Source organism: Dipodomys spectabilis, unplaced genomic scaffold (assembly GCF_019054845.1).
Source record: "Dipodomys spectabilis isolate Male_0828 unplaced genomic scaffold, ASM1905484v1 ptg000019l, whole genome shotgun sequence".
NCBI lineage: Eukaryota > Metazoa > Chordata > Mammalia > Rodentia > Heteromyidae > Dipodomys > Dipodomys spectabilis.
The window spans coordinates 1,688,791-1,701,059 of NW_024870696.1; the positions used below are offsets into that span (position 1 = coordinate 1,688,791).

The 12,269-nt window shown below is 40.9% G+C and overlaps 1 protein-coding gene across 1 annotated transcript in view; it reads left to right on the plus strand.

Annotated features, from left to right (window-relative positions):
• Nucleotides 1-3,330: 3,330 nt before the first annotated feature.
• Hmcn1 (hemicentin 1) overlaps nucleotides 3,331-12,269 on the plus strand; it is a 432,339-nt gene continuing 423,400 nt past the window's right edge. Inside the window, exon 1 of the mRNA XM_042674344.1 lies at nucleotides 3,331-3,598. Within this exon, the coding sequence (XP_042530278.1) occupies nucleotides 3,331-3,598 (268 nt within the window). The remainder of the gene's footprint in view (nucleotides 3,599-12,269) is intronic.

A 12,269-nucleotide genomic window follows, 5' to 3' on the forward strand; every position in this document is an offset into this window, starting at 1 on the left:
AGGTCCCATGGTTTCCCTTATTTGCAATAACTAGTATATGTCTGGGACAAGCAGAAAAGGTTTTCAAAAGCTATGTACATATGATCAAATAAGATGATGTTAAGCAAAATGAACCCCAAGATAGGGATATAAGTGTTTTTTTTTCTTTCTTGATATTGTTTCTAATGTATTTATAATGTGCCATGTGATTTTTTTTTTTGTTTCTTTGTACATTCCTCTTCCAAGGTATAACCCCTGTTTTCACTGTATTTGATGTCAGTGCTCTGCATCTTGTATGCATATACACTTCTCTAATTTGGGGAGGGGAAGGGAAAAAACAAAATGCTTAAATAGGGATACAGGGCAACCCATTGTAACAATGAGAAATACAAGACACTATGTTGAAAAACGAACAATTTAGGCAAGTGGGGGGGGGGAGTGTAGTTGTGGAGGTGGGAGGGAAGGGATGGTAGGGGAAAAACAAAGGAGGCTGTAACAATGCTTGATAGGAAATGGACTCATTACCCTCTTCACGTAACTGTAACCCCTCTGTACAGTATTTTTACAATAAAAATGTATAAAATAAATAAAAATAAATAAATAAAATTTAAAAACTAAGAAATTAAAAGTCTTAAAAGGATTAAATTATTTCAAAGATCCTAAGTTTTTTCCAAAACAAGTTTCAGGAATATTTTTAGAGATATAAAAATACCTAATACCTGTTGAGGTAAAACCACAATGTCTGTTATCCCAAGTTATGAGCCCTGTGGAGAAAGAAAAGAAAAAACAGAACCAATATATATATATATATATATATATTGGAGGAAAAAAACTGAAACTAACGTGGAACTAACACAGGTGCTGGAACTGTCAAACAGGAATATTAAGAAAATATTCTAACTCTGTTAGAATATATCCCTATACATCCAATGAAGCATTGGAGATATACAAAGGATCTGACTTAAACTTTTAAGTAGGGAAATTATAATATCTCATGTATTAACTATATTAACATATAACTACATTGGCTTATAACAATATATAACAAGTATATAGCTATATTGTCTTAAAACATTAACTATATTAATATCAGACAAATTATATGTTAGAACAAAGAATACCACCAGTTCTGTGAGAGTCACTTCCTAATTATAAAGGTGTCATTAAATCAAGAGGATGTAACACCCAACAACATCCAATTACAGATCTTCAAAACACATAAATGAAAACTTACTGAACTGCTTGAAGTTCTGACAAACTCACAGTTATAGTCAGTCTATGCTACTCCCAATAACTGATCACAAGAGGGCAGAAACCACTGAAGGATGTAGAAGATTGGAATATCACTGTTAAACAAGCAATCTAACTGACGTTTATTGAACATTCCTCTTCACGCTTATGGATCACTTCACTCTTGCCATCATTATTTTCATAACAAGCAAACTGGCATGAAGCAAGTAGGCAAAACTTGGTGAAAGTTACAGTGATTGTGCCCTAGCTGGGCTTTGAACCCAGTCTATCTGATCCAGGGCTCTTAATCGCTTGGCTGTATGACCTCCCCTGAGCACCTGGGATCACTCTGGACTCGAGGACTTAGAATGCAATCCTGCTTAATAAACAAAGGAAGGGACTACTCACATAGCATTCAACATTCTCTAAATACTACTTGGAAAGGAAGTGTGTTCCCCTTTCTCCTCTCATATTCCTACTCAACCCAAATGGCCCCTCTGCTTTCTTCAAGAGACTTACAGGTATCATAAACTCAGGTCTCATGGCCGCTGGGTCTGAAAGCGCAGTCGCAGAGCATAAAAGGCTCCTGGGCTGCATCTTCCTGAGGCTGCCCTAATGTTGGATGGGTGGTCTAATGCATATTCAAACACTGATCAAGATGTCCCTTCCCCCCTTCTTTCGATGCCAGCATCCAGACAACGCCTTTTCCAGGGAAGGCACAAGCTTCCATGAGAAGGAAGCAAAGACTCTCTGCGGACCTGCTATTAGTACTGCACACCACCGTCTGTCAGAATTGCAACACGGCCAGCCAGCGAGGGGAACACCTTTTGAATGGATCTTTGGCTGAACCCTGACAAGTCATGGTTGTATAGCTGTATTACTCTGCTTCACTTGGCTCTGCTGCTTTGCAGAGGGTTCAAATTGCTCAGCAAATGTGACTTTTGATCATGAAATGTAACAAATCAGGTTTCTCCTTCACCCGAATTCAATATGCCTCATTCCTTTTCATCCCCTCACCCCCTTAATCCTTTCTGCTGGACCTCCATCATTCATTGCCACCCAACTTGCTCCTCTAGCAACCCCAAGTAGTCAGGGACTTGCTTGTCTGCCTCACCCCCTCCCCCACCCGTTCCTGCCCCCTCCCACCCCTTCCTCCTTTCCCTTCACTGAGGTTCCTCTCCCCAAGAGTTCAAAGTGTGCTAAGTGTGTAAGTAGCCCAGTGGAGTGAATTTTCTAGCTCCCTCTCGTGGCTGGGCTGAGGGGGTGGGGGTGCTGAGGGACAGGAGACTGGGCTAGGACATCTTGGCTTCTGGGTGGGGGTCGAGTTATGATAAAAGAAGAATCAGAAGCCGCTGTGGCACACGTAAGGGGGGGGGGGGAGAGAGAGAGAGAGAGAGAGAGAGAGAGAGAGAGAGAGAGAGAGAGAGAGAGAGAGAGAGATTCCCTTTGTGCTCCTCAAAGCAGTGTCCCTTCCTTAGGGTCTTCGCCACACATGCCTGCAAGCCATTGTTTATCCTGGGGTTTTGGAGGTTGAGTAGAGTGAGGGTGTAAGCTCTTGCCTGGTACTGAACTGACCCCAGAATCAGTGGAAGGGGAAGTCACCCCTCCAAGGCGGGGAGTGTGTGTGTGGGGGTCCAGGTCAGGAGGAGGGGGGGGGGGGGAGAGCGGCAGCTGGCCAATCAGGAGGCGAGGCCGAGCCAGGCTTCCCTCGCCGCGCTGGGCCGGGGAGCTGCGCGCAGTGCCGAGCGGGGAGGGAGGCGGATCGCGGCGCGGCGCGGCGCGGTGGCGGGAGGGTGCACGGCGGGACCCGGCCGCGCGCTGCAGGCTCTTTGCGCGGACCCCGGGGCATGCATGGACCCCGCACGCTGCCCGCATCCTGCCGCTGCACGCAGCGCCTGGCCGGCGGGCAGATAAGAGCTGGGGGAGGGAGGAAGCTGCGTGCAGACAAAAGCTGCGCTGCCCCACACCGCCCAGCCCAGCCGCTTCCCAGATCCAAACTTTGGGGAGCTCACGCGCCCCATGAGTAGTGACTGAGAAGAAACCCTCTGTCTCTTTGTAGAGGAGGACTAAGTACCGTCCAGGGGGAGGTGAGGGGGGGAGGGCAAAGAAAAGGAAAAGAAGATGATTTCCTGGGAAGTGGTCCTCCAAGTGTTCCTGTGGGCTCTGCTGTCCTCTTCCCGGGCTCAGGACGCCAGCCCGCCGTGGGAGAGCGGGGCGGAGGGGATCCCCGAGGGGGCTTCCACCTTGGCTTTTGTGTTTGATGTCACGGGCTCCATGTACGATGACTTAGTTCAGGTGATTGAAGGGGCTTCCAAAATTCTGGAAACGTCCTTGAAAAGACCCAAGAGACCTCTCTTCAACTTCGCATTGGTGCCTTTCCACGATCCAGGTAAGAGAAATGCGTCTCACTCAGCATTTGCTGTGTCTGGCGGTTATGTGCTTGTTATGCTCTGGAATTGAGAGTTTCCAAAGCATTAAAAAAATGTGCTGCCGAGAGTACAGTTGTAACAAAGAATGGCTGGCTGGCATCTGGGCTTGCTCTCGGATACCTCTTGCAGCCACAGCGTAGAGGGCTTGTTTAGGCAACTTGAACAGCCCTGTGCCCCAAACCTGGAGGTATGGGCCTGGTGAAAAGCAGAAGCCAGAGACTTCATCACAGCAGCAACTCGGAGTTAATTGACTTGTGTTTACAGTTAAAGAATGTGTGGCTGGGAAAGGTAACTTGGACACGGTGTTCAGTAGCAATACCGACTTGATGTGAAGAGCTGACATTCATGTTCAAAGAACGCGAAGGCTAGCCAGCACATAAGGAGGGAAAAGCTGTGGTGTGATCCACAAGGGAACATGTAAGTAGTCACTGCTGGAATGAAGAGAGAAGCCATTCATTTCCAAAGGAATCTACTTATCTTCTGCACCAGGTCATGGGTTACTTAGGTTCACAGATGGGTGTAAATAGTGAGGTCCAGGTCTCATTCAGTAGAAACACATGCAGAAGGGTATGTCTGTGCTCGTCAAAGGTAGTTAAAGCAAAATAACTTTATTTTGTGCCCTAGAGCTATGGGTTTCAGCTGCTCCACTGAAATAGGATCCTATTTCCTCCCCCCACCCTTCTTCCAGTTTCTCTTTAAAGTAGCACCTCTCTGTGAGGCCTATAGGAGCCTCCATTGTCATCCCAGAGGGTAGCATTACCAGGGTGCCCTGGGGCTTGCTGTCTCTTGTCCACCTGAGTTTCATTAGCACAAGTTGCTGCCCAGTGGAAGAAATAAAGCAGTTGTTTCTCCAAAAAAAAAAAAAAAGTCCTCCCCCACTGCCCTCCCACATTCTTCCTGCTTTTGAATTTCTCTTCTCTTTACCAGACTTCTGACACAACCTCTTCAGAAGGAGAGTATGATGTTGAGAACATTCTTTCCTGGTGTATTTGACAAATCTAAATGAGTTCAGATTGCTTCTGCTTATTAAGTATGGTAGGCTTCCAGCTATTAAAAAATTAGAGGGAAATAGACTCTCTGGGATTTTCATGTTCTTCAAATGGCAAAAAAAATCACCTCTTGGATTTCTTAGTAATTTCTCGATTGATTAAAGTGGATACAGTCTTCATAAAGAATAAAGAACTGAGTGGTCATTTAGTGTGCTTATTGTCCTAGTAGGACACTTCAAATGTTATGATGCTTCAGTCTGTAAACTGTCAAGAAGCCAATTGTGATGTAGTTGGAGGCTTTTGTTACTTTGGAATATCCTAACCATATTTCTTCCATAGAGATGGATCTGAAGTTGACAAATGTGTAAAATAAAAAACATTTCTCCTAATTAACACTACATCTCTCCAGAAAAACTTTTTTTTTTTTTTTTTGGTCGGTCATGGGGCTCGGACTCTGAGCCTGAGTGCTGTCCCTCAGCTCTTCAGCTAAAGGAGAGCGCTCTACCACTTGAGCCACAGCGCCACTTCCGGTTTTCTGGTGGTTTATTGGAGAGTTTCACAGCCTTTCCTGCCTGGGCTGGCTTTGAACTGTGATTTTCAGATCTCAGCTTCCTGAGTAGCTAGGATTTCAGGTGTGAGCCACTGGCACCCTGCCAGAAAAACACTTTTCTAATTATATTGTTGGAAACAAAATACAAAATTTGTCTCAAGTCATAAGTGAAAATGGGGAATCATGATCTTTTGAGGCGATATGAAAGATTGATGTCATGAACTGTATTGTGGTGTGCTGTCTTCCCATAGCTACCAAGTGAGAAAATTTGCCGAGGGTCTGTAGTTGACTTTTCTGTAGTTCTGCTGCCAAGATTCAAAGTGGGAGAATCATAGCAGAGCTTTAATGAACTAAGTTAATGGGAAAATTATTAATTAATGTAAATTGCTCTTATAAAAATTGTATATATCTCAATAAAATTAAAGGAATGGCCAAGACTTCATGTTAGAAGACACAAAATATTTTTTGAAGACAGAAATTAAAATTACTATTAACTTTTACCTTAGTAATTGTTCTAATAGATTATAATGCTATCTTTGTGGTGTGTGTGTGTGTGTATGTGTGTGTGTGTGTGTAATTCTGAGGTTTTGGTTCTCTTGTATTGGTGATGGGGTTAGATCAGAAAGAGTCATGAATAGGGATTGGCTGTTTTTCTGAGTGACAATAGAAACGTCAATTTTCCTTTTAAACCTCACTTTCTTTAATTAAAAAATGAGAGAACTGAATCTAAACATTATCTGAAGTCACTTCTCATAGTGGCATTTCATGAGTCTCTGTGTTGCATAAGGTTTTTTCACAGTGTCAAACATATATTCACATGGAACAATGTTGAAAGAAGTAATATACAAAGTTAATATAGTGAATTAAGTTAATTGTTTTAATGACTTGAGTGCTGTTGAGTACTATCACAATTAGCTAACTGAAATGGTGGTTATGTTCTGGGATGTAGTCTAAAAATTTTGACCAAATACTTACCACGTGATTGCTTTGGAGCTATATTTAAGAGTTTGGGGCAAGGCGTACTTGTGATAAGGTTGCATCGAAGGTATATGGAGAATGGACTAGAGGCATGAATAAAGTGGTACCACACCTGCCTACCTAGCACAAAGGTCCCAAGTTCAACCTTAGTACCATAAAAAAGGAAAAATGATGTAGAAAGTTGTAGAAGAGGAAGAATGTCTCCTCTGGAGATGATGAGGTGATAGAAAGCCATTTTAATATGAGCACATGGAAAGGCAATACAGGAGCAATAGCCACGGGGGAGAAGAAGGAGGTACCAGAGGCAGCCAGGGGTCATGGAAAGGGAAATCTACCTTTTGATGCTGATTAGCATTTGGACAGTGTCCTACTCCCCAATCATATTTGCTGTATAAATTTGTTACTTCGTTCTTGAGATGTAATTCCCTTGCCATACTATTCATCCACTTAAAATACATAATTAAGTGAGTTCCACTGTATCCTAAGCTATGTGAAAGGATTACCACAGTCAAGTTTAGAATGTGATCTTCAATTCATAAAGAAATCTAGTACATTTTAGCTCCCTTTTATAGTTCCCTTCCAGACGTAAGCAACCACTAGTTTGCTTTTTTGTCTCTCTAGTTTTCCTGTTCTAAACTATAATAGGAGTAGAATCGTATATTAGATGGCATTTTGTAACTGGCTACATAATCTTCTCAAGTGTCATTCAAGTGGTAGCATATATCAGAACATTATTTCCTATAGTCAATGCATTGTATAGCGTCCCATATTTTTGTTAATAAATTAGTTTGTGATGGATTTTTGGTTTCTGTCTATTTCAATCTTTTTTTAAAATAAATATTCATGTGCAAGTTTCTTTGTGGTTATGTTTTCATTTCTCTTGGGTGTATCATTAAAAGTACAATTGCTAGGTACCAGTAACTCTGCTTAATTCTTTCTTTCTTTTTTTTTTGGTGGTGGTGGTTGTGGGGGGCTGAACTCTGGGCCTGGCCATTGTCCCTCAGCTCTTTAGCTCAAGGCTAGTGCTCTACTACTTGAGCCACAGTGCCACCTCTGGCATTTTTCTGCTTATGTGGTACTGAGGAGTTGAACCCAGGGCCTCACCCCACCAAAAAAAAAAGTGTATAAAAGTTCATATTTTTCCACATCATCTCCAACATGTTATCAAACTTTTGGAATCTTTTGTATTAATATTTTCTGTATTTTCAGCACTCAAAATGTATCCCCTCCCTTCTTTGGAACACAACTCCAGAGGAGGACTGATGGTTGTTCTTGACTATACAGTTCTTTTTTTTTTTTCTGTCAGTAGTGGGGTTTGACTGGGTGTAGGCACAGTTTCTGGGCTCCTTTAGTTCAGGGCTAGCACTCTGCCAATTTGAGCCATGGCAAACTTTGTTTTCTGGTTAATTGGAGATAAGAGTCTCACAGTCTTTCCTGCCAGAGCTGGCTTTGAACTGAAATCCTCAGATCTCAGCCTCCTGTGTAGCTAAGATTACAGACATGAGTCATCAATGACTGGTTTATAGTTCCTTTTATTATTCCTATTTCTCCTTTTCTCTGTGAGACAGACAGAAACAAAAAGGGAGAGAGCCCCATGGTGTTTCTAACAAGTTGCTTTTACAAAAGGAAAAGTTCCACCTTCTCTTTCCCAATTATGTTTCCCTTTTCTTCCTAAATATCTGATCATATTATACATTCTTCATTCACCTACCTACTAGATGTTAGGCATTGCTTCAGGCACTGAGGATACAGAAAGAAATAAAAACACATACAATCCCCAGTGCTCACCATACTTTCTATTGGAGGAAAAGGACACAAACAATTAAGAAAATAATTAAAATGCATTAGATACCTTTGATGGTGATAATTGCCATGGAAAAGCATGGATAGAGACTATTGGAATTTTAAATACAGTGGCTGGGAAAGCTCCCAAAGACAAGATCTCTTTGAACAAAAACTAGGAGGAGGTGAGGGAGGGAGTGATAGGGTAGCTGCGGAAAGACCAAAGGCAGATGAATAATTAATGAAAAGCCCTTCTGGCAAGAGGATCCTGATGAATTCAAGAAACAATGAAAAGACCAATGTGTCAAGAATACTGTGAAGGTAGGGAGAACTTAGGAGCTGGGGTTAGGAACTAGATGGGGCCAGTTCAGAAAAAGGCTCAAACGTCCCTGTGTCTTTGGATGGCAAATTGTAAAGTTTTCAATGGAGCAGTAACGTGATCTGATGATTTGTGTTGGAGAGAATTGGAAATGTAGCAAGGGTGGACACAGGAAGAATTCATAAGGCGTGGAGTAAGTCAGCAGAAGATGCTGGTCTGCCTTGTGTACAGAAATAGTTAGGCTTTGTATGTAGTTTGAAGGGGACACTGAATGGATTGGGTAATGGATTGTACAGTAGAGTCTGAGGAAAACACAGAAGATAAGGCATGTCCTCAGGACTTGGCTTAAGTGACTAGAAGCATAGCACAACCATCTCTTAAGATGGAAGAGAGAGTAAGAAGCACATTTGAGAAAGGGTGAGTTTGAGGCTTTTGTTTTTCTTTTTAAAATTTTATTGTCAAGGTAATATACAGAGGGGTTACGGTAAGGTAGTGAGTACATTTCTTTTTTTTTTTCTCTTCAACTTTATGAACATGAAAAAGTACAAAGAATCCAAACACAAAAGAAAACATGTACAGCCTCTTAAATAGTGCATTTCTTGTTTACCCCCCCCCCCTCAATTTCTCCCCCGCCCTCCTCCCCGATTTTGTTTTCCAATGTGCTTCACTTTAAGATGCTTTTTGATACCCAAATGGAGGTGGAAGAAAGCAGCTGGATATGTGGTAGCAGAACTCAGGAAGAAAGGTTTGATTATGATATAAATTTGGGGTCCAGAGGCATACCTGTAGATGGTGTTTAGGGCAGCAGATTGGATGGGACTGTTAAGGGACTGACTATAAATGAAGAAGAAGGAAAGTGTGAAGACTCAGCCTAGGAGATTCTAATGTTTTGCCATGGAGAGGAGGAGATACCAGCGAAGCTGCCAGAGAAACTGCAGTCAGGGAAGAGAAAAGGATATATTGTCCTGAAGACAGGAGAAGACTGTGTTTCAAAGGAGAAAGACTAATTTGTCAATTAAGAGGAGGACAGAGAACTGGCTAATGAATTTAGCAATGTGGAAATCATGGATGACTCAATGAGGGTAGTAAAGAAATGCAAGTGATAGATTGTGTGGAGAGAATTCAAGAGATTGGAGGAGAACTTGAAAATCTCTGGAGTCTTATTGTGTCCAACTACTGGCATGTTGGTTTTATTCCTGAGGCTAAAATTGAACATAGTTTAGAAAAATCATTCAACCAGTACTTTTCCAAATGCAAATGTAATGTAGTAAACTGGAACACAACTTTTCCATATCCTTGTCATTTAAGCAAATAACTTAACCCTGCCCTACTGTGGTTTCTCTATCTATAAAATTAGTGCATTGGGAGGTTATTTTCAAAGGCTATTTTCTCATAATATTGTGAATGGCTAGTGACTATAGAGATTGAAAGTAGAAAGGACTTAGTGAGAGAAATATCACCGTTGCTTGTCTCTAGTTTAAGGTTTGGTTATCATAAAACCTGTCAATCCACAATGACTTTGTGTTTAGCAGGACGTGCAAATTGTTAAGAAAACACTGCAGGACTTTTGTAATAAAAGATTCTGTGGGCTGTTTGAGCAACAGCAAAATCACTTGAAACCATTATGAACAGAAAGATTTTTATAAGGAAAATATTATACATTCAGGCTTTAAAAACATACACAGATTTCTGTAAACTGAATTCCAAATTGATATGCTTTCCACTTCAGTGTCAGAAATAGCCATGACACTGTTAGTCTTCCTTAGCCTCTAGCATATTCTACAAGAAGCGAGATTCTTACAAGGAAAAGGATTGGTCTGTTAAGTCTAAGCAGAATCCAAAGGAGGGAAATACACTACAACTTAAGACTGAGAGGGTTGTTTGTTTTCTCCATGCTGAGGATCAAACCCCAAGGCTAGGCAAATGCTCTACCACTGAGCCACAGCCCTAGTCTCAAGAGTAAGAGATTTCAGTTGGACAATGCTAACTTTTGTTTCTCAAGGTGAAAAAAATATATTCATTCAAAGGAAAGGATCCATGTCACTGAGTGTTTTCTGAGGAAAATGTAGAGGCATTTATATATGAGTAATAAAATTTTTTTCCCCACGTATAGAGACTAAATTTTGGTAAATCAAATATTATAAATTTGTTAGGGACATTTTCTATTTAACAGACTCCTTGATGGCTGCTACAGAATCAAGTTTTGGTTATAGCTGTTTTCTTTGGTTGAATCAGGAGACACAATATATACATACGCATACACAGTTTAAGTCGTTGTACTAAGGAGTTGCATTTAACAAAGCAGTTTATGAATACAGTATATCTTTATCAGGGTCACCCCCTTTGACATTCTCATATATTCTTGCTCTACCCACTGCTTCCCCCACTTTTCTTAATTTTGTAGGATGTACATTGGATTCTTGACTACATACTCCCCTAGATCATTTTTTTTAATGACATGTTTCTGAGTAAGCACAAATTAACTGTTATAATAATTATTATTTTTGCTGGTAACAGAGTTTGGACTCTGGACCTTGAGTTGCTTGGCTTTCTTATTCTGTTGGCACTCTGCTGCTTTAATCATAGCTCCAACTCTGCTTTTTGCTGATTATTTGGGTAGCTAGAACTACAGGCCTGAGCTATAAGTGGCGTGCAGCAATGACTATTGTTAACAACCTTTATTTTCTCACTTTTCTCCCTAAGTATTGACCTCTTTGGGCAACTGTTTTGTTGTTCTAGGCCCAGTTCAGAGTAGACATATGGGAAATACCGATGATTTCTCTGAGTTTTTAAATCTTGATTTCATATCTCGTGTAAGTTTACAGTTTTGGGTTGTTTTTGGAGGGGAGAGGCTGGTACTGGGTATTGAACTCAAGGTGCTTAGCACTGATCCACACCCTTAGTCATTTTGGTTTTTTTTTTTTCCCAAACAGGGACTCATGCTTTTGCTTTGGTCAACCCTCACTTATGATCTTCTTTTCTCCATCTCCTGAGGAACTGAGATTATAGGCATGACCACCATGCCTGCCTAACCTTTGCTTTTGAAGTTAGAAGATTCAAAATTAGAACATACTCATTTGATAAGTATGCTCTTTTTTGTGAGACTATAACTTTCATTGAAGCTTAAATATGAAATGGAAGGATCATTGTGATCCAGCCAATGCCTGATTCTTCATTATTGAATGTTTAAGCAGATAATTTTGGGGGACTTATATGTCACCTAGAAGATTCTCAGCTGCATGCTGTCAGTCTGCCCACTCTCAATTTTTTTTTTTAATTGTCAAAATGATGTACAGAGGGGTTACAGTTACATAAGTAAGGTAATAAGTACAATTCTTGTCAAACTTGTAACCCCTTCCCTCATTTTTCTCCTGCTTTCCATTCCCCCCACCCTCCCCACCCCCAAGTTGTACAGATCATTTCCAACATATTGCCTTGTGTATATCGCTGTTGCATTGGTTCTTTGTCTCACTGTTCTGTTGTTCCCCTTCCCTTCCCTAATTCAAATCAATGTATATACAATACCACAGTACCAAAATCAAATACAGTGACAACCACAGGGGGAAGAACATACAAAAGAAACAAAATAAATCATATAGTACATTAAATACAACAACAACAAAGGAAACCTCTTGTGTTAATGTCTTAGAGTTCATTTTGCTTAGCGTCATCTTATGTGGTCATATGTACATAGCTATTGAGCTATTCTGCTCATCTGATCAGATTATCCTAGACATATACTAATTATAGCAAATAAGGGAAACCTTGAGACCTATTTCTTTGAGTCTGGCTTACTTTACTTTATATGATTTTTTCCAAGTCTTTCCATTTCCTAACAAATGGGGCAATGTCGTTCTTTCTGATGGAAGCATAGAATTCCATTGTCTGTGTGTTATACCACATTTTCTTGATCCATTCATCTACTGTTTCCACTCTCAAATTTGATCAGGTTGAAGGAATGTCACAGTGATAGATCCTATATAAAGGATCTACCTAACTGGTTCCACATAAGT